Below are 23,047 nucleotides of genomic sequence, written 5' to 3' on the forward strand. Positions count from 1 at the left end.
GCTTGGTCAAAGCATGATTTTAAAATCTGCACCAAAAATGCCTGTGGGACAAAAACCGGAGTCTCTGTTCCAGTTGGAAATGTTCTCAACAATCTGTTAATAATCAACTGGCAAAACATAACGTTACTTCCCTCTCTGATTACAGACATGACGCTCTGTCTGCCAGACTTGTCTTTAAACGTAAGGCATCATCCGTGTACAGAGGTGCAGTCAGTGCAGCACTGAACAGCCTGTTTCACACGGTGAAGCACAGGATTTCCTAAATATATGTCTGTCAATCTGAAAACAAGGCTGCTGAGCTGCATTCCTTAAAACATGACTCATTCAACCGACACATTTTTCAATAATATTGTTAACACAATCATATACAGAGTGGTGTGCGTGTGTGTTTGTGCGTGGGTGTGTGGTTTCCAAGCCTCTATTTCAGCAGAGATGAATTGGCTCTCAGTTCTATGCAGCAGATTGGAGTTGGTGGCGTTTCAAATCTGCCTCAGCACCTGTTAACAGGACGCCTCACTCCGAAGAGTTCAGCTCCTCCATTTTCAAAAAGGCCATAAAATAAATGTAAACCACCCACGAAGTCACGGCTGACATGGAACTGAGCTCTCGGCTTTAACCCCTGACAGAGCGGCAGGTGTCAGTGCACCTGTCCTCCACGGTTTGGTGTGGTCACAGCATCGTCTCACCGCATCCAACCACACACGACGCCACGTCTGCCCCCTCTGTCTCTGGACCTCCAGGAAGTCTTTTATTTGAATGTTTCACTTATAAACATCATAAAAGATGAAAAAAATTATTATACTAAGATGAATTTAACATTTTTAAAGCCACTGAAAGGGAAACAAGCAGGAAAATCTGTATGTTAAGGTATTAACTAAAAATATTTTGGTCATTTCAGTTTCAGCTCCTCTCTGTTCTGTTGCACTGAATTATGTGACATTACGTCACATGGTAAGGTCACCATTATTCAGCTGTTTGTGGGTCTGTGTGTGGGATCCACAGCACTGTCTCAGACCTGACGGTGTGCGTGCGCTGAGGATGCAGTGGTGGCTGTTTTGTTGTTTAGTTAGCTGGTTGTTGTTGTTTAGTTGTTGTTGTTGACAGTTCTGGTTCTCCAGCTGGAGCTAAATGGGTCTTGGCAGACTGTGGTGATGACTGTGACCAGGACAGATTGTCCCATATGATTCATCAGCACAATCACACATCGACTGCTGGTGTGTGTCTGTGTGTGTCTGTGTGGGTGGGTGAGTACAGTGTGTGTATTGTCTGTGGGTGGATGCACCTTTATGTATCTGTGTGTTTGAGCAGGAGCGTATATGTATATGTATATCATGTGGGAAGGCAGCAGGAAGTGTGTGTGTGCGTGGTTGCGTGTCTGTGTGTCTGCGTGGGTGCGTGTGTCTGTCTTGTCTCTTGTCCCCTCGTCACAGGTTGTGTCCTCTGATGTTCATGAGCAGTTTATATTAATTTCATTAGATTAGACTCAGCTTTACTGTCGTCACACAAACAAGTAGCAGTACAACAAAATACAGTTTGTAAAAACAAATAAACCAAATGAACAATAAAGCAGAGAAGGAGGAAATAAGTCGCACATAGAGCAGAGAGAGATCAGTTATGTACAATATAAACAGCTATCAGGTTTCTAATATGTACATTATTAAAAAAGACAATATGCACAGTTAAATATGAAATAGAGAAAAGTCAGAAGCACTGAAGAATTTTCTTCAGCAAGTTTTTACTTTCTTATCCCTTCAATCATCTGGTGACCCCTCAGACTTGTTCTGTGACCCATCGTAGGGTCCTGACCTCCTGAAAAAACTCTGAGACTGTGATCTGTGGTTCCCAACTAAGAGGCCAGGACCGTACAAAGGGGTCACAACATAAACGTCAGAGGTCAAAAGTATTTAAAAAGAAAAACACAGCATTTCTGCTGCACAATATTAGGTTTGACTGAAATGTCATTAGAGCCACTAGATGGATTACCATGAGATGTGCTCTCTGATATTCAGGTTCTCCTCAGGATGAATTTATGGATACCTTAACTTCTCCTCTAGCGCCGTCATCAGGTCACAGCTTGTCTAATACTTTGGTTTCTGACCAAAAACCTGCAAAATGAATGACTCAAGAGCCTCAAGAGTGTTCTGTGTTAGCAAATAACACCATGCTAACAATGTAAGCATTATCCCCACCTGCACGTTAGCATGCTAACTGTGCAGATTGAAAGTGTGTGTTAGAACAGGTGGAGAAAACCTGATGTTTCAAATCACTGACGTTTCTTCCTGCTGTCAAACGTCACTGTAGCTGCAGGAGATGTTTGACCATGACGGCCTGACATCTCATGTCAGTAGCCCACGATAAGAATTTCATATCATTTCAGATGATATTCAGCTCTTCACAGGGAGGTCAGAGGCTTTTTTAGCAATAACCACAGTGTGTAATATGATATGTGTATATGTGTGTGTGTTTGTGTGTGTCATCCAGACTACCCTCATGGTATCAGACTGACGTCGGCGAACCCCGGAGGAGAGAGGAAGGTGCTGATCGTCTTCACGGCTCCGAGCCAGCAGGACCGAGCACGCTTCACCTCCGACCTCCGAGAGAGCATCGCAGAGGTCCAGGACATGGAGAAGTACAGGGTGGAGTGTGAGTGTACTTCACTGTGGTAGTAAGAGAAGTGGTACTGTAGTAGTACTGTAGTAGTAGTGATGGTAGTTATTTCAGTATTAGTAGCAGCAGTAATAGATGAAGATTCACTGGTTTCCACCCAGTTCTGTTCTTTCTGTTTCACTCGTTATGGACGACTGTGTTAATGTTCTGCTTTTGACTCTCCTCCCTCCATCCCTCCATCCATCCCTCCACCCCTCCATCCATCCATCCCTCCATCCATCCCTCCAGCCGAGCTCGAGAAGCAGAAAGGTGTGATGCGTCCCGGCGTTCTGACGGGGGGAGGACCTGGAGGTGGCGGGACGTCAGGGGGTGGGGCCAACACCGGCGGTGGGCCCACAAAGAGCGAGGTGGTGAACGGCACCCTGGGTAGGCCGAGCCTCGATGACACGTACGCTTCCGTGGACGGATTGAAACGCACGGCGCTCAGCTCCTCGCTGAGAGACCTCTCAGAAACAGGTGAGCAGGCTACTCAGGAAGTTTCCCTCTGACACGCGTGAGCTCAGTTTTCATCACGTGTGAAACAACAGCACACGTTCTGTTTACTGCTGCAGTTTTTTATTATGACTCACTGACTCAGAGCAAACCTACATCTGTGCTCTTATGCAACTGATGAAACACTGATGAAATCTAACATGGTAATATAATACAGTAAGATGTGAGTCTGATGCGATGCTGCGACGCTCTGTCGCTACCTGCTGGACAGCTGCACAAACTACAGCTTCAAAGTGAAAAGGTGATTTCACCGTGGCAACTGCACTTTATGGATAACCGGAATTTATCTGAGGTGTTTTTGATTTTAGATGTCGAGCTCTTAAGTGGTGACACAAGGGGCAGATATAACTAATAAGATTAGCAATGCATCAATATCCTATCAATACTGATCAGCATCATGTTTATAAATCAATATCAGTCCCATGTTGTGTTTATTAAGTATATAAGTTAATGTTAAATCACAAGTAAAAATCCTACTTAAGTAAAAGTGCAGAAGTTTTTTTTAGTAAAAATACACTTTGAGTATCAAAATTAATTTTATGTGTTGGAACTTTTTCTTGGCGAGAAATTTTTAACCCTGCCTCATTCTGATTGGGTAACAGGGAAGCGAGGTCGTAGGAACAGTGTGGGGTCATTGGACAGTACCATTGAAGTAAGTTTTGCGGGGTGAAGCTGAAAACATGCTAATGTGATGTGAGCTCCCAGCATGCCACTGCTGCATGTCGCACACTCTGCTGACTGCATGTTTGTTTGTGTGATTCATAACAGCTGAACGCGAACACGAATGTAAACGTACTGTGACGTGCCGTCAGTTGCTTCCACAGGCGAACACGCGAGTTAGGTCCCCGTCCTGAGTCAAACCACATGTTCCAGATGTAACCTCTGGACAGGATGTCCACTGCATATTTCTCTGTGTTGTCATTTGTCTGTGTCAACTTCATGCATTCTTCTTCACCTGTGTGTCCGTCCTCTCCCCGTGAATCTGCCTGTTTAACTCTCTAACACTAGTGTCCGCTCTCGCTCTGCAAACTGGACGTTTTTCGATGGATTTCCTTCTTGTAAAAACGTTTCAACCTGCCAACCACTGATTTCAGTTCATGTGAAAATCAGCTTGTGAAGAATTGAAACTTGATGATCAGTTGCAAACAAGAACTATTCTGCTTTTTACATGAATTCTCACATGTGATTCAGAGTGTAATGTAAACAGGCAGCACGCACACACACACACACGGTCATGTTTTGTATGATAAAGTTTACAGCCGTGTTTAGTGTAAACTAATTAGTTGTGTGGTTCTGTGTTTCATTCTCTTTCCTTTCTACCTTTTTTGTTCTTTCCTTCCTCTCTTTTCAAACTCCTCTCCTCCCTCGTCCTCTCAGGGTTCCATTATTAGCAGCCCTCGGCCTCACCAGCAGCGCCCCCTGCCTGCTGGAGGTCTTTCCTACAGCCCCATGATGGTCCCATCGTCTCCAGCAGCCTACCGGCCGCACCGCCCTACTCAGAGCCCCGGTACAGGGGTGGGGGGTGGGCCGGGGCTCTGTCACAACCAGGGAGGGGTAACTACCTCCCCACTCGTGAGCGGGGGAGGGGCTGGGGGCGGAGGAGGGATGGCTGGTGGGGGAGGCCCGACTGGCGGCGGCCTGCTGGGGAATTTCTTCGGCAGCCGCAGAGGCAAGGTTCCTGGTCCCCTGACGATGACGTCGCCAACTCCACAGGGTCCCCCGAGTCCCCTGATGATATCATCACCCCCCCACTACCCCGCCCCCGCGCCTCCCATCCCCCACCCATCCTCCCCTTCCCCATGCCCCTCCCCATCGGCCAACCTCGGCCAGTCGGACTCGGGAGGAGTTGGAGGGGGAGGAGGTACGGGAGGGGGACCGTCCAAACTCCAGGCTTTGCACGCCCAGTATTGCCACGGCAACAGTGGAGGAGGCGGAGTCAGTGTTACTGGGCACCAGCAGCAGCAGACGCCACCCCCACCTTACCACCACCATCACCGCTACCATATGCAGAGCGTCCCACAGCACCACGTCCTCTCGCACAGGTTCTCCGCACCCCGGCGGCAGGGCCCATCCGTCTGCGCTCCCTCTCATACCCAGCAGCATCAGAGGATGCAACATGGCGCCATCCAGCACCCACGCTACAACATGGGCTTCACCACGCCCCCCCCACTGTCCCCGCACTCCCCTGTCACCCCTACTACCCCACACGGACTCTACCACTCGCACCCCGTGGCGGGGCGGCCGGGTGGAGGCGCCAAGCTCCCATTAACCATCTCGCACTCTCAGCCCCACCCCCACGCTCACACACACTCTCACAACCACGCCATGCACACACACTCCCCGCTCAGCCCCTCCCCCTCTGCCTCCCCTGCCACCCACTTCATCTTCTCCACCCCACCGCCCCAGACACCTTCGGCGCGTCTCGTCACCCAGACGCCCCCACAGCCCTACGCTCCTCAGTATCCGCCCCTCTCCTCCATCCCACCTCCCCCACCGCACTCCCCCTTACCTCCCCCTTCGACCGCCCCGCTATCCCCGCACCCAGGGGTGGGGGGAGGGCAAGGGGGCCCCAAATCGAAACCCGTCAGCCGGATCAGCACGGTTGTGTGAGAAGGCAGAAGCCAAGGACGGTGGTCCGCCACCCCGCTGTCAGCCACCGGGGGGCAGTAATGAGAGGGAGCAGGAGAGGGAGGAGGAGAGGAGGAGGGGGAGGGCAAATGCAGGTGTATAAAAATGGTCGCCTGGTGAGAAGGAGAGCACTGAGAGCGGGGAAGAGGAAATTACTCAGCCTGTGTTATTTTCACATCCACTTCCCTCGCAGGTAGAAAGACTCACGCGAACTGAAAGATGTTTGCTGGGTCACTTGTACCCCACAGGGGCAAATTCTCCTGGAAAACCTGCCCATGGAGCAACTAGCACCAAGAACATAAATCACTGCGTTTTCAGCCACACTAAGCTGAAGAAAACTCCCACATAGTCCTGCAGTCTTGGTGAAAACCTCCTCATCTTCCCTTTGTAAAGCCCTGCTGAGGCGGCCTGGACTCAGGAGGACATGTTTGTAGTTTTTCATTGACAGAGGACGTGTTTGTGTCATATTGTGAGTAAGAATTTGTGAGTTGCTGTAGTGGACAAACGGTTCAGGGACCAGACGTGAAGGGAACAGTGCCTGAGAATTTAACACAAGGGTTAGCTCTTGATGCTAACACTATGTACAGTGTCGTGTGAAGGGACAGCTCTGGTTTTTCTGAAGCCTGAGAACGGGACGAGTCCTTTTATTATACTCCAAAAATCACACTAGTCTTGCACCACTTTGTTTTCTGCACAAAAAGCACTTGTACCATTGTTTTGGATGTTGACATATTAACAAGCCATGAGGTGCTGCTGAGAAGCAGAAGTGCTTAGCATTGATATGGTGCAGTTTCTGTGTCTTAGACAGGCATGCATGACCTGTGCAATAGCTAATGAGTGTCAGTGCGTCTATGGTTAAAATCCTATATGCAGGGGGAAGGATTTGTTCTAATTTAAAGCCCCAATCCAGCGTTTATTTGGCCATAAAAAGTGCATTAGTGAAGGTTACTGAAGAGTTTACTTTCTACATGGACAATAAACTTTTTTAAAACTTTAAATAAGCCATCAGATCAAAAACTGCAGATGTCTCTTTACCTTTAGTTTTGCAAAAATGACTAAAAGCCTTTGGTGTTTGTGGATTACAGGGTTTCAGCAGGGGGCGCTATACTGTTGTTTTGGATTGAGACTTTAAAATGACGATGGTTGACATTTGACATTGTAATTTTCCCAATAATTTATTCTTGTAAAGGGAGCCGTCTTTGACAATTTGTACTAAAGCAGTGAATGTTCCCCCTCATTAGTATCCTAAATATATGAAAGTATAAACCTGAATTTGTCAGAAACTATATGTCAACTGTATTTAATGCTCCATATTGTATGTGACCCACTATGTTGCCAGGGAAGGAGATTATGCTGAAAGGTGCCAAACAGGGTGCAGTCTGGGAAACAGAGTCTTTTCTTTCACTGGCTTTTCTGCCTTTGATGAAGCCAGGGAGCTACAGTACCTAAACAAAGACACTCAGTCACAGTCACAAAGTCATGCAAATGCTGTTTCAGGTTAAATTAAACAAGATCTTCGTATAATGTAACTCCACATGCATTTCTCAAAATGTTCATCGCTGGAAACTTTGACTGGGTGGGAAATTAACCTGACAAAGGTTATATTCCGTTTAGAAAATCCAAATTGTGCATCATCCAAACAAAAATTCCATCACCACCAATGTATGTTCAGGCCTCAGACAGTTCCAGACGCCTGTTTAACATACGACACATTCTCTCCTTAGACTCTCGATTCAGATCTGGAGGAAGTCTGCAACAAAAAAAAAACAAAAAACAAAACAAAGACAAAAGAGAGAAACCTGAGGAAGAGCAACAGAAGAGGCAGAACTCTCTCACAAAACTGTGTTGAGTATCTTCTGATGAAGTTACAGTTAAATCATCAGGACAATGAGATTATAAAATTAAATATAAGCTACGTATATTCTCAAGATCAGTTATAATTTTGACAACTTTTAAATTTTTTTAGCCTAAGCCACAACACCCTTGGCTTCCCTAAAATTTAAGTGTACAAAAATGTAGACTCACAAAAGCATGTGTAACCATGTTTCACTGGCCGCAGACAAGCATTTACCAGTGTTCAGCTAATAAACATTCATGGTTAATTTCTCACCCAGTCCAGACTGTGTCAGTTTCCTTCTACAGGATATGAAATCTTTTTGATGAACAAAGTTTAATCCCACATTCAGAACTTGTTGAGTTGAAAAATGGAGAATAAGGTGCCTTCAGATGCAAAGATGGTAAAATATAAAATGATCTTTAAAGATAATGTTCGACCTTGGAATATAAAGACAATTCAGCATCTAAATCAATGATGTATTGATTGATTGTATCTTCTACAAGAACAAATATTAAACCCTTTACTGCATTGTTTTAATCTGGCAGAAGAACTGAGCCCGTCATCTCCCTCATCATCCAAAGGAACCTGAAAACTGGACTTTTCCGTCTTGAAGGACTTGCTAACATCACGCAGGACTGGAGTGCAGAGCACGTTTCATTGTCACGCAACACTAAGTGAAATATTTTTGAACAAACTCATTTTTACACATTATTTTTGCACTTTAAGTTAAACCCACCATGCCAGTATTCAAGTGTATTTTCTCTTTTTTTTCCATACAGTGAAGATCAGCCGATGTCAGGGCAGGAAGCCCATGGTGGCTGGTAGAAAGCTCTTCAACCACTTGAACTATTTTACCAGCCATTTGTACTTTTTGACTAGAAACAAACCACTCAGTGCTGGTTGCTTTCCTGTCAAAGTGACTGGTTTACACAGCCTCATAAATATTTTACCAGTGTTTAACTGGTGGATGATGGGAAATTCTTATGATGCTCTGAATGCAAATATTAATGACTCATTTCTGGTTTCCCTGTGATTACATGAATGCGCCAACTGTAGATATTAACTGTACAGAGTGTTCTATTTTCAATGGGGCCAACAGCATCAATCTGTAACTGAAGTTCAGAATTGCTTGAATTAACAAAATGTATACTCTAAAAACCACAGGTTCATCAGGGTTCTTCAGGATATTCGAGCATCTTAGGGTTCCTCTCTAGAAAAGCAAAAGAATAAAAATCCCGAAAATGTTTTTTGTAGAAGCCCTTTGTGTTTGAGATTAGTGGAAAATCCGTCACGAATTATAATCAGCTGACGGAGTTCCTCAGGGAACCATCTTGGCTCCCCTGTTATTTTCAATCTGAAGAACCCCTTTGACTTTTTAGAGTGTGTTACTGATATTATTATCAATATTGTTGTGTGACAAGCTTCTACTAACATAACGTACTCCTTGGGCTGTTTTGTATTTTTAGCATTTTTAATTTTGTTATGTGCTTACGAGTGTGAGATAATTTTTTTCTTTTCTGATTTGGGCATCTTATGGAAGTACTAAAATCTTTTTAATTTTTAATATGTTTGCAACAAAACCAAGAATTTTCTGTGACTAACATACAACTTGTTCTAACATTTTTAAAACAGACTGTGATAATTACTTTCACTCACCCCGTTTTCTCACGTAAACACACGCCTGCACACCTCTGAATCATCATGAAGCCTCAGCGAAGCCTCTCACCAACCTTTTAATGGAAACAAGCAACACTTCTGCTACCAAACAACCTTTTGAAACCGTTCACACAAACAATACATGTTGAGATGCTAGGAATTCTGGACCGCTGGGTCCCCATTGGTCTCCACAATCACCTGTGGAAACACTCTGCTTCTTTGCAGGGGCCTCACAAAAACACCGTGTCTGATCCAGACGAATATAAGTAACTAAACACACTTGAAATAAAAAGACAAAGTTCTCGAGGAGCCCTGGATCAAACCTACCTCGTAAGGGAATACACAACATGTCACCCTGTTCCACTGCATGCCTAAGCTAAATCAAGCACATTCTCATTAAAGTTCCCATTTTAAAGCTCCATACCCAATGGTTTTGCATGTTATATCCTATTAACTACAAATCATATCTATTGTACATTACTGCCAACACTTTTTCAGATCATAACTTCAGTTTTTAGATTTATTTTCTTCCTCTGGGCAAGATTTTTTTTTAAATCAATCTCTATAAAACAGAAAATCAAGTTGCAGAGACTTGACTCTTGCTGCTGATAAATAATCCATCACTGTCAACATTTATTAGAGGTTCATGCAGCCATGGCAGTGTTCACCACAAGGTGTCTGAGGCTGCTCAGGTGTACACATGCTCAGCCATGACCTCGGCCTCCTGGTGAGTTGTTGCACCTTTGGTTCTGAGTTGCACTGGGTGCTTGGACCCTGGTATAACCACTTGCAGGTCTAGGTAACCACTAAACTAGACCTGCAAACTAGTTTACTCTGACATTTGAGATTTGACAGCCAGCTGCAGATTAACAAACACTTAACACTTTAATGCAAAAAATGACCAAACTCTCTTTCTCTTTTTTTCCCTTTTTACCATGTCTGTTTACTTATTTTGTTAATTATAGGGTAGATTTGTTGACAGCAAAGTTCATCAATGCAATACCTGCAGCTATCAATTCTCAAATGTAATGGTTAAATTCAGAATCACTGTGATGGATTGGCTATCTGCAGGTAGATTTGACTGAAATAAATGAAATGCCTAGAAGGTAAAAATCAATCTAAAATGCATTTGCATTGCAATTGTTTGTGGAAGTAATGTACAGTATGAGCAGTTTAAGAACATGCAAAAACCCAGGTATGGTCCTTTAAATCCTCAGTTGAAATATTTTTTTCCTGCCCGGGTCTGCTCTCCACTATCAGTTTGCATGTGGTATTTATTACAGTATCTGCACTGAATGAAATTGTATTATAAACATGAATGTACATAACCATCATTATATGAAAAATAACAATGCGAGTACTCACTTTGCTCGGCGGCAGGCAGTGTGTCTCTGGCTGGGGTTACACCAGGAACGGAAGATTTTTAATGCCAGTAGAAACAGATCTGGTTTGTCAGTTGCAGGCAAAACAGGGAACATTTAAAAAAAATAAAGCACATCAGATCTGCTTCAAATAAAGTAAAAAAGTTGGAGTCTTCTGTTCCTGTGTAAAGGCTGTCTGTGTTGTGTGTATCTAGACAAGGGCGTGGACTCTGTGTCTAAGTTGTACGTAACAACACAATGGACCGCTTTATGGAGTAAAAAAAAAATATTTCTTGTTTATAATGTAGAGCAAAGAGAGACTGGAAAAGTCCTTGTAAAATTGTACGAGTACAGTGTCAAATATGTGTCAACAGAGACGACATTATTTTAAAAATTATGTATTGAAAATTTTAGCTGTGTATATAAATATATATTACTTGTACTTTGTTTTTGAAACTGCAGAGATATGAAAAAGTGGAAATATTTATTGCTCTAAAGATATAAAAATCTGTTCATGTTGATGGAAAGGTGTGTCCTCTTTTGTTTGGGTGATTTCACACACACACTCTACACTACCTTAACATTACAGTGACTGGTGACTTCAGATGATCTGAAACAACAAAATAAAGAATGAAAATTTACCAACAATCACAAGCTTTCAGGAACACACCAACACTTTAGGAAATACATTGATTTACTGATAATGATAAAGACGTTTGATGGATGTTAACCTCATATCTGTTTGTGAAATACCAAACTGAAGTACGGATGTTGTTAGCTTAGCTTAGCGTTATCATAGCCCGCCCCTTTCCTTTTTTGATTGGCAGGTAAGTGACAGGCTCGACTCCATAGCAGACTGCTTGATTTCTCCCGTTTCCATAGCAACATCACCAGAGAAATTTACCGGTATTCTTTTTCAGCGTGATAAATACAATGTGTGGCGGGAGTGCGTGACAAAAGACCGAAAAATGTGACTGTCACGCTCAATGCGTGAGACTTGAGAGCCCTGCTGTTGGCTGCATAACTGGTTTGACTGAAAAATTCTTGTATCTAAATCAGTATTAAAGCCTCCCTCCTCTGAGGGGTGCACATTATTTAGTCCGCTCTTTTGTCTTCAGATGTGGGAATCACGCTGATGCTGAGAGCTTCAGGTGTCATTGCAAACTGAGGTAAAATCAGGATACAAATAGAGATAGTGTTTAAAGCTTTAATGCTGTAAAACCTCATGGTGGAAAAAAATATGTTGGAAAAAAACAGGCTGCTATATGTTGAGAAAACTCACAATGTATTAAAAAGATTAATTTCGTGTTATTTTATCATTTTTATTTTATTTTACGTCACATCTTTTACGTGTCCGGTGTTTCCGCTTGAACCGGAAGTGCGTCTTCTTCGCCTCAGTGTATTTTAAACTGCGGAACGTGTTTGTTGTGGTGCTAATTCACAAACTTCATAAATGTGGTAAGCTACGTTAATTCAAAACACTGAATTTCGAAAACCCTCCGCATCCGACTGCATATCAAAGTCTATAAAGTAAACCGGACTGTCGTTGAAACACTTTATAGAAACGTTATTCACAGGGTGAAAGAGTAAGTAGGTTAAAAAGCTAAGTTAGCCGGTTTGCTAATGCTAACTTTAGCTGGTTGCTGTTGAATGAAGGCTGATCAGGTGTCAGGAGAAGGTCAGTTCATTTACGGTTAGAGCTGCTAAAGCTAACGACCGGAGCTGTAGTTGTGCCCGGCTGGTGTGTTTTGATTTGCCGGTCAGTTCATTTTAAATGTCACTGAGTCAGAGCTGGACAGAGTGAACAGGCTATAGATTCATCTGAACAGGTAACGTTATACAGCTGCTTAACAGCAGTGGATGAAGTATTCAGGTCCTTGACGGAAGTTAAAGTACTAATACCGCTTTCAAGATGCCCCATCATGTGTAAAACTCCTGCACTGACAGTTTTACTTAAGTATAATGGGGAAATGTACTAAAATTTTAAAAAGTTCTCGATATATAATTTTCTAAATTGTGTTTTGGTTTCTGCCTGCCTCATTTTTTTTGTTTGTGGCTTCTCGCTGGACTCTGAGTTTTCGTATCTCTATCTTGATGTTCTACACGCTGCATCAAAAGATTTTACAACTTGACTTTTTTTTTTTTTTTTAGAAAGTAAAGATGTCCTGTAAATAATCGAATCAAATTGTTTTTAACCTCCATAAGAGCGTCTCTTCGCCTGATTTGGTTGGCTGGTTGAGCAGAGAGCGATGGCCGGTCCGGAGCTCTTACTGGACTCCAGTATTCGGCTGTGGGTGGTCCTGCCCATTGTCTTCATCACCTTCTTCATCGGGATCATACGTCACTATGTTACCCAGCTGCTCCACAGTGACAAAAAGGTCGACCTGGAGCAGGTTTCTGACAGGTGAGACAAAGTTTGAACTAACTAAAGAAATGTCCCTTGTTCATCTTCTGTGCAGGAACAATACAGTGACTCTGAAATTTGACCTTTCGTAGTTGTGGTGCAGATTGTGGTTGCTGCTCTCCTCTGCCTGTCAGAACACAGCCTGTGTTGCTGATCAGCTGCCTGGTGAACTGTACTGGTACTAATCTGAAGTCATGTTGATGTTTGTGTTCAGCCAGGTTCTCCTGCGCAGCCGCGTCCTCAGGGAGAATGGAAAGTACATCCCCCGACAGGTAAACTCACACACCCTGGTTGGGATTCAGAGTTTGGGAATGTGATAGATTTTATTGTTTATTATTATTTATCAATTCAAATCAATCACAGCACTGTGTTAAACACGAGAGGGGCTGCAGTAACATGTGCAAGAGTCCGACGGCTGATCAGACGCCAAAACACAGCGCAGAGGTTTCTAATGCTCTGAGACAGGGTTTTACAACTCTGGACAGTATTACATATATTACTGTATGTCTGATGTGGTTCATGTTAAAGAGTAATCTACCGCTTAGTCCGTCAGGGTTGCGGGGGAGCCGGAGCCTGTCCCAGCTGACAATGGGCGAGAGGCGGGGTACACCCTGGACTGGTCGCTGACACACACAAAGACAGACAACCACATACACGCTCACACTCTCACACCTACGGGCAATTTAGAGTAGCCAGTTAACCTAACCCCTGCATGTGCTAACAACTGCACCACCGTGCCGCCCCAGCGTAATTCACGGATCAGAAATTTCCGATCCATGAACCATGTCTGTGCTTTAATGTTGAAATGACTTGACAGGTGATTCCCTGCCGGCTGCTCTGCCAACTGGCTGCAAACTGTGGGATGGATTTCCTGAACGGAGGCGCATCTCAACGTGACGCGGAGTAATAGACACGCCGCCGTTCAGGAAATCCACTCCACAGTTTGCAGCCAGCCAGCGGGCGAGCATTGAGCAGCACCGTGGCTAACCAACTTTCCAGCACAACCTGTCGCTGTGTGGAAATATTTGGCAGTAGAAACACCACGAAGCAAGACAGCAACGTGCGATGTTTGCTAAGCCGTCGCGAAGCTCCGTCGCGTCCACCCCCAGGGATGTTTGAGATTTGAAAAACCTTTATTTGTTGCTGCTACAAGAGCTAACATACTTAGTTTGTATACTAATTCAGATCAAGCAGCTGAAAACGACTCCTTCGTCTTAACTTGTCATCATTCTGCCGGCAGGACAAACTGTTGTTATTTTGATGCACAATAGTTTCCTGATGACTTAGATTAACGGTACCGGAGGTCCTTTGTCCCGACAGTAGTCAGACTGTATAACAACAGCGTCACATAGGACTGCTCACTTCTGCTGTTTCTTTTTTCCCCCATGCTCCCTCTCTTGTGCAATAGTAACAGTTTTTTCTCATGTGCAATAAATATGAACAGTATTGCAATAACAGGTGCAATAATAAAAGTATCCTTAACAGTACAGTTTTTTTCTTGTGCAATAGTAATTCTCCTATTGGAGTTGTTAGTATTTCTTTTTCATGATATTCATGATGTAAGACATAATTACACCGCTGTGCATTTCATTTCTTTTTATGGTTATTCTGTATATTCTATATTTAATTTTCTAAGCTTATTTGTTACTTTATATTTTTCTAGTTTCTTGTGAAATGTGTTATTTATGTTTATGCTACTGTAACAACTAAATTTCCCTCTGGGAATCAATAAAGTATTATCTTTATAACTTTTATGTTGCTCAGGTCTGCAGTGGTCTCTGTGACCAGGTGAAGAAGAAGCTGTGAGCTGTGTGTTTGCAAACATGATGAGGACTGTGACGTGTTTTTACTGTTTCAGTCTTTCGCCATGAGGAAACATTACTTCAACAACGCAGAGACCGGCTTCTTCAAGAAGGTCAAGAGGAAGGTTGTCCCCAAGAACCCCATGACAGGTGTGTGTGTGTGTGAGTGAGAGAACAGTGTTTACCTGGACATGTCCACATCTTACAGACTGTCCTTTGCCTTTGTGTCACACCAGCATTAAAGTGTCGGTGTGTTTGTGTTTCAGATACCAGCATGTTGACGGACATGATGAAGGGAAACCTGACCAACGTCCTGCCCATGATTCTGATTGGTGGATGGATAAACTGGGCTTTCTCTGGATTCGTCATAAGTGAGTTCTCCAGCTGTCAGTCATTAACACTGTCACACACTTTGAATCTGTGAGTTAATCTTCCTCCTCGTGAGTCTAAAACTCTCCATCCTCTGAAAACAGCTCTGATTTATAAATCAGATTAACTCAGTCCTCTGCTGAGACAGCGATAATGAGACAAACGAAAAGTCACCTGAAAGCTAAGACGACGGTGGGGGGGGGCGTAACAGAAAATAATTGAGAAGCACTGGATTAACTTCTTCTGTCTGAAGTCTTTGTCCTGCACATGTTCACATGTCCACACGTCCAGGTTACCTCTGAAAGATGAGACACATCCTGTATAGAGCTGTGTTGATAAAATCGATTCTCCTATTCTCATTTTATTTTGTAAAGATTGATTCGTACGTGCTCACATACGAATTCGCGTCATCGAATTCACGCATGTGCGCGTGGTGTGAAGCTACCAAACAATGCTACCAAACAGCTACCCACAATGCTTAGTTAACGTTAAAAATAAAAAAGTACAAACTTGGGCATTACTAAATTACGCTGGACAGTAAGCACTGCGTACTGTCTGACGCCATGTTCATTGTTTGGTAGCTTCACAGCACGCGCGCATGCGTGAATTCGATGACGCGAGTTCGTACGCGAGCACGTACAAATTGGTCTTAACAAAATAAAATGAGAATCGATTCAGAATAGGAGAATCGATTTTATCAACACAGCTCTACTCCTGTATGACACACAGGGGCTGTAGATGTTTGAAGACTTCAAATGAAAAGATGCTGTTGCTTGTATTATAGGAAATGTAGGATACAGGGTTTTTTTCCAAAGATGATGATTGTGTTGCCCAAAAATTTTGTGCATAATTTGAGTTTTGTAGAAAATAGAAAGAGAAAAAAAATGTATATTTACAGGTTCATAAAGAGTTTTTCTGCTACATTAGAGTTTTGTAATGTAAACAGTGAGGCTTTTATTTTCACATGTTAAGTAAAGGAAGTAACTCTTCTTCGGCGGACCCGAACAGGAAATGCTAGCTAAAAGCTGAAATTTCGATGCTAATGATTTTCCCGTTATGTTACTTATGATATGTCGGGCTGTTCCCTCAGAAAGCACTGACTGTGCGTCTGTTGTGGTTTCATATGTGTTAATAAGTTAAATTCAGTGAGTTTGATAACTTTTGTGACGTTTGGATGTATTGAGAAAAGAATGAATGAACGTGACGTCACTCGTCAGTCATGTCAGCGCTAAACGCTAAACATGCCGGTTTATTGAATGTTTCTTCTCTGCTTTCTCTTTTCACTTCTAGTTTTGCGCCGATTCAATGTTGTCCCTTCTTCAAGTACGCTCGTTTCCTGTCTCTTGAAAAGGAGTTTGGCTGGCTGTAAAGTTTATGTTAATTGAGAAGCACAGGATTAACTTCTGTCTGAAGTCTTTGTCCTGCACATGTTCACATGTCCACACGGCCAGGTTACCTCTGAAAGACAAGAGACATCCTGTATGACACACGGGGGCTGTAGATGTTAGAAGACTTCAAATGAAAAGATAAAAGCGGAAATTTCGATGCTAATGATTCTCCCGTAACGTTACTTATGATATGTCGGGCTGTTCCCTCAGAAAGCACTGACTGTGCGTATATTGTGGTTTCATATGTGTTAATAAGTTAAATGCAATGAATTTGATAACTTTTGTGACGTTTGGATGTATTGAGAAAAGAATGAATGGACGTAACGTCACTCGTCAGTCGTGTCAGCGCTAAACGCCAAACATGCCGGTTTATTGAATGTTTCTTCTCTGTTTTCTCTTTTTACTTCTAGCTTTACTCCGATTCAATGTTGTCCCTTCTTCAAGTACGCTCGTTTCCTGGCTCTTGAAAAGGAGTTTGGCTGGCTGTAAAGTTTATGTTAACGCTGTTCAGCACAACACAGACAGGATAGTACAATGATGATGATCCTTATTCTGCTCGTGTTGTGTCTTATGAAGCGGGGGGGCGTAACAGAAAATAATTGAGAAGCACGGGATTAACTTCTCCTGTCTGAAGTCTTTGTCCTACACATGTTCACATGTCCACACGGCCAGGTTACCTCTGAAAGACGAGACACATCCTGTATGATACACGGGAGCTGTAGATGTTAGAAGAATTAAAATGAAAAGATGCTGTTGCTTGTATTATAGGAAATGTAGGATACAGGATTTTTTTTTTCCAAAGATGATGATTGTGTTGCCCAAAAATTGTTTTGACTCCCGTCATTGTAGTTTCTTCAGTCCCTCTTTTGTGTCTCCTGCCTTAAAGATCAGAGATATAAACCAAAACAAAGTGGTGCTGTGAAAAAATAGAAAGAAAAATGAAAGAAGATTATTCACTGTCAGGTCTGAAAGTTGTCCACATGGGTTGATTCCAGGGAAGTGAAATGTTTTGATTATTATTATTATTGTTATATTATTATTATTATTATTTATGTGAAGGCAAGTCATTTCTTCTGTTATCTCTGCTGTTAAATGAACAGTAAACCATTTCTGTTATGTCTAATTTCACATTAATTGTTCTTGGTTACAAAAGTTATATATACGTATGGTGACCAAGAAATGGTTGTCCATTGTTTGACACAGTTTAAAATGCTAACATTGAAGATGAGACATTTCTATGATCTGTATTTTGTTATTTGCAGTTTAAAACTGTATTTATGGTTAATATCTCTGTAATATAATAAGCCACACTCAAGTCTGAAGCGAATGAATTAAATTTGTTAAAATAATGAATTCAACAGAAGCAGTAAATTCCACATCTTTAATGAAAATAAAATTTGACATGAATCGAACATTGGCAGTTTAAACAGTACATGGTCTTTATCTTTTACAAAATATTTCTATAAATATTTTCATCCACTTCTCCTCCAGTTGTGAGCTGAACACCCACCTGCCCTGCAGTGTGACTGACTACACCAGGAACAGCAGCTGATTAAGCTGTAGCTTGTACATGACACTTCAAATAGGTTGATTGCGTTGGAGATCATCGTCACACTACAAAATGTTTGAACAGCTTCACGCAATTTAAGGTTTTTTCATCAGGATCACTACATGAATGTAAAACGTGGCAACAACAGCTAAACCCAAAATATAAATAAAAACAGATTTACGTTGTGTGATGCCTTGATAGCAACGCTGCTCGTCCATGTTTTCGAGTTAAACAACAAAAAAAACACCAAAACAAAATATTATTACATTGCTGTTAATAGTAAATTAAATAGTATGGCCTCAAAATGTCATATAAATCGTCAAAGTATAGTAAGGCTTCAAAATCGGCCAAAGTCATATTTTTGTATAAGCTCAAAATGTCATAAAAAACATCATAATATGTTAAGGCGTCAAAATCGGGCAAAAAAAGTCAAAAAAAATTTTCACCTCAAAAAGTCATAAAAAACGTCATAGTATAGTAAGGCGTCAAAATCGGGCAAAAAAAGTCCAAAAAAATTTTCACCTCAGAAAGTCATATAAAACGTCATAGTATAGTAAGGCGTCAAATTCAGCCAAAAAAAGTCAAAAAAAATTTTTGACCTCCAAAAGTCATAAAAAACGTCATAGTATAGTATGGCGTTTTTTTTTCGGACAAAAAAAGTCAAAAATTTTTTTGACCTCCAAAAGTCATAAAAAACGTCATAGTATAGTATGGCGTCAAAATCGGACAAAAAAAGCGAAATTTTTTTTTCACCTCAAAAAGTCATTAAAAACGTCATAGTATAGTAAGGCGTCAAAATCGGGCAAAAAGAGTTAAAAAAATTTTTCACCTCAGAAAGTCATAAAAAACGTCATAGTATAGTAAGGCGTTTTTTTCGGCCAAAAAAAGTCAAAATTTTTTTTGACCTCCAAAAGTCATAAAAAACGTCAGTATAGTAAGGCGTCAAAATCGGACAAAAAAAGTCAAAATGTTTTTCGACCTCAAAATGTCATAAAAAACGTCATAGTATAGTATGGCATCAAAATCGGACAAAAAAAGTCAACATTTTTTTCGACCTCCAAAAGTCATAAAAAACATCATAGTATAGTATGGCGTTTTTTTCGGACAAAAAAAGTCAAATTTTTTTTTGACCTCCAAAAGTCATAAAAAACGTCATAGTATAGTATGGCGTTTTTTTCGGACAAAAAAAGTCAAAAATTTTTTTCACCTCTAAAAGTCATTAAAAACGTCATAGTATAGTAAGGCGTCAAAATCGGGCAAAAAAGTCAAAAAATTTTTCACCTCAGAAAGTCATAAAAACCGTCATAGTATAGTATGGCGTTTTTTTTTCGGACAAAAAAAGTCAAAAATTTTTTGGACCTCCAAAAGTCATAAAAAACGTCATAGTATAGTATGGCGTTTTTTTTTGGACAAAAAAAGTCAAAAATTTTTTCGACCTCCAAAAGTCATAAAAAAAGTCATAGTATAGTATGGCGTTTTTTTCGGACAAAAAAAGTCAAAAATCTTTTTGACCTCCAAAAGTCATAAAAAACGTCATAGTATAGTATGCCGTCAAAATCGGACAAAAAAAGTCAAAAATTTTTTCGACCTCAAAATGTCATAGAAAACATCATAGTATAGTATGGCGTCAAAATCGGACAAAAAAAGTCAATTTTTTTTTACCTCCAAAAGTCATAAAAAACATCATAGTATAGTATGGCGTTTTTTTCCGACAAAAAAAGTCAAAAATTTTTTTCACCTCAGAAAGTCATTAAAAACGTCATACTATAGTAAGGCGTCAAAATCGGGCAAAAAAAGTTAAAAAAAATTTTTCACCTCAGAAAGTCATAAAAAACGTCATAGTATAGTAAGGTGTTTTTTTCGGCCAAAAAAAGTCAAAAATTTTTTTGACCTCCAAAAGTCATAAAAAACGTCATAGTATAGTATGGCGTCAAAATCGGACAAAAAAAGTCTAAATGTTTTTCGACCTCAAAATGTCATAAAAAACGTCATAGTATAATATGGCATCAAAATCGGACAAAAAAAGTCAAAATTTTTTTCGACCTCCAAAAGTCATAAAAAACATCATAGTATAGTATGGCGTTTTTTTTCGGACAAAAAAAGTCAACAATTTTTTTCACCTCAAAAAGTCATTAAAAACGTCATAGTATAGTAAGGCGTCAAAATCGGACAAAAAAAGTCAAAATTTTTTTTGACCTCCAAAAGTCATAAAAAATATCATAGTATAGTAAGACGTCAAAATCGGACAAAAAAAGTCAAAAAATTTTTTGACCTCCAAAAGTCATAAAAAACGTCATAGTATAGTATGGCGTCAAAATCGGACAAAAAAAGTCAAAAAATTTTTTGACCTCAAAATGTCATAAAAAACGTCATAGTATAGTAAGGCGTCAAAATCGGGCAAAAAAAGTTAAAAAAAAATTTTCACCTCAGAAAGTCATAAAAAACGTCATAGTATAGTAAGGTGTTTTTTTCGGCCAAAAAAAGTCAAAAAATTTTTTGACCTCCAAAAGTCATAAAAAACGTCATAGTATAGTAAGACGTCAAAATCGGACAAAAAAAGTCAAAAAATTTTTTGACCTCCAAAAGTCATAAAAAACGTCATAGTATAGTATGGCGTCAAAATCGGACAAAAAAAGTCAAAAAATTTTTTGACCTCAAAATGTCATAAAAAACGTCATAGTATAGTAAGGCGTCGAAATCGGACAAAAAAAGTCAAAAATTTTTTCGACCTCCAAAAGTCATAAAAAACGTCATAGTATAATATGGCTTTTTTTTTGGACAAAAAAAGTCAAAATTTTTTTCGACCTCCAAAAGTCATAAAAAACGTCATAGTATAGTATGGCGTTTTTTTCGGACAAAAAAAGTCAAATTTTTTTTTGACCTCCAAAAGTCATAAAAAACGTCATAGTATAGTAAGGCGTTTTTTTCGGACAAAAAAAGTCAAAAATTTTTTTGACCTCCAAAAGTCATAAAAAACGTCATAGTATAGTAAGGCGTCAAAATCGGACAAAAAAAGTCAAAATTTTTTTCGACCTTAAAATGTCATAAAAAACATCATAGTATAGTATGGCATCAAAATCGGACAAAAAAAGTCAAAAATTTTTTTGACCTCCAAAAGTCATAAAAAACGTCATAGTATAGTATGGCGTTTTATTCGGACAAAAAAAGTCAAAAAATTTTTCGACCTCCAAAAGTCATAAAAAACGTCATAGTATAGTATGGCGTTTTTTTTGGACAAAAAAAGTCAAAATTTTGTTTGACCTCCAAAAGTCATAAAAAGCGTCATAGTATAGTATGGCGTTTTTTTCGGACAAAAAAAGTCTAAATTTTTTTCGACCTCCAAAAGTCATAAAAAACGTCATAGTATAGTATGGCGTTTTTTTCGGACAAAAAAAGTCAAAAAAATTTTTGACCTCCAAAAGTCATAAAAAACGTCATAGTATAGTATGGCGTTTTATTCGGACAAAAAAAGTCAAAAAATTTTTCGACCTCCAAAAGTCATAAAAAACGTCATAGTATAGTATGGCGTTTTTTTTGGACAAAAAAAGTCAAAATTTTGTTTGACCTCCAAAAGTCATAAAAAGCGTCATAGTATAGTATGGCGTTTTTTTCGGACAAAAAAAGTCTAAATTTTTTTCGACCTCAAAAAGTCATAAAAAACGTCATAGTATAGTATGGCGTTTTTTTCGGACAAAAAAAGTCAAAAAAATTTTTGACCTCCAAAAGTCATAAAAAACGTCATAGTATAGTATGGCGTTTTATTCGGACAAAAAAAGTCAAAAAATTTTTCGACCTCCAAAAGTCATAAAAAACGTCATAGTATAGTAAGGCGTTTTTTTCGGCCAAAAAAAGTAAAAATTTTTTTGACCTCCAAAAGTCATAAAAAACGTCATAGTATAGTATGGCGTCAAAATCGGACAAAAAAAGTCAAAATTCTTTTTGACCTCCAAAAGTCATAAAAAACGTCATAGTATAGTATGGCGTATTTTTCGGACAAAAAAAGTCAAATTTTTTTTTGACCTCCAAAAGTCATAAAAACGTCATAGTATAGTATGGCGTCAAAATCGGACAAAAAAAGTCAAAAAATTTTTTCACCTCAAAAAGTCATAAAAAAGTCATAGTATAGTAAGGCGTCAAAATCGGACAAAAAAAGTAAAAAAAATTTTCGACCTCCAAAAGTCATATAAAACGTCATAGTAGAGTAAGGCGTTTTTTTCGGCCAAAAAAAGTCACATTTTTTTTTTTTTTTTTTTTTTTTATAATTAATTTTTTATTGGGTTTTCTTTTACAGAGCATATTCGACATCCATTGTACATGGCGTATGAGCTGTCATCTTGAAAAACAGGAAATAAATAAATAAATAAAAGAATAAATAAAATAAAAAAATTATAAGAGATATTAAGTATTAAAATTTAAATGTAAAAAGAAAGGTAAAAAAAGAAGAAGAAGAAAAAAAAAAAAAAAAAAAAAAAAGGAAACAGGTTTATAGATAAATAAAATGATTAAATTAAAGCAAGTAGTTTAAACGCACATACATATCCGTGTCAGCTTTATACTTTTTTTTTTTTTTCCTCTCTCTCTTTCACCCCAAATTCCTGTCTCTCTGAACTATGTACAGGCAGGGAGTGATCTTTCTTTACTAATATAATATTAATTTGTAAAAATAAAATCCGGTCTAAGGGGCGTTACATAGTTAATCCAGTTTTCCCAGTAGGAGACAAATTGTTCCAGTTTCTGATTGATAAATGCTGTTATCTTCTCCATTTTATAAATGTCCATTGTGATCTCCATCCATACATTTAGAGTTGGGCTCTCCTGCGTCAGCCATTTCCTGGTCAGAGTCTTTTTACTGGCTACCAGCAAAATATTGACTAATTGTTTGTCTCTTTTCGAC

The 23,047-nt window shown here is 40.0% G+C and overlaps 2 protein-coding genes across 3 annotated transcripts in view; both read left to right on the plus strand.

Moving 5' to 3' along the window:
* The window catches only part of LOC121192236 (IQ motif and SEC7 domain-containing protein 2-like), a 98,524-nt gene extending 92,755 nt beyond the window's left edge, over positions 1 to 5,769 (plus strand). The window contains exons 14-17 of the mRNA XM_041053827.1: positions 2,482 to 2,643; positions 2,896 to 3,123; positions 3,762 to 3,811; positions 4,537 to 5,769. Of these exons, the coding sequence (XP_040909761.1) occupies positions 2,482 to 2,643; positions 2,896 to 3,123; positions 3,762 to 3,811; positions 4,537 to 5,769 (1,673 nt within the window). The remainder of the gene's footprint in view (positions 1 to 2,481; positions 2,644 to 2,895; positions 3,124 to 3,761; positions 3,812 to 4,536) is intronic.
* Positions 5,770 to 12,019: 6,250 nt separating this feature from the next.
* zgc:86609 (TMCO1/EMC3 family protein) overlaps positions 12,020 to 23,047 on the plus strand; it is a 34,888-nt gene continuing 23,860 nt past the window's right edge. The window contains exons 1-5 of one of the 2 annotated variants that reach the window (XM_041047675.1): positions 12,020 to 12,099; positions 12,847 to 13,045; positions 13,260 to 13,317; positions 14,904 to 14,997; positions 15,114 to 15,218. In XM_041047675.1, coding sequence (XP_040903609.1) covers positions 12,891 to 13,045; positions 13,260 to 13,317; positions 14,904 to 14,997; positions 15,114 to 15,218 — 412 coding nt within the window. In that variant the 5' untranslated portion in view covers positions 12,020 to 12,099; positions 12,847 to 12,890. Of the gene's footprint in view, positions 12,100 to 12,364; positions 12,471 to 12,846; positions 13,046 to 13,259; positions 13,318 to 14,903; positions 14,998 to 15,113; positions 15,219 to 23,047 lie in introns of those variants that run through there. The other variant, XM_041047667.1, reaches the window with a different exon arrangement.

The sequence above is a fragment of the Toxotes jaculatrix genome, chromosome 2, assembly GCF_017976425.1.
Source record: "Toxotes jaculatrix isolate fToxJac2 chromosome 2, fToxJac2.pri, whole genome shotgun sequence".
Taxonomy (NCBI): domain Eukaryota; kingdom Metazoa; phylum Chordata; class Actinopteri; family Toxotidae; genus Toxotes; species Toxotes jaculatrix.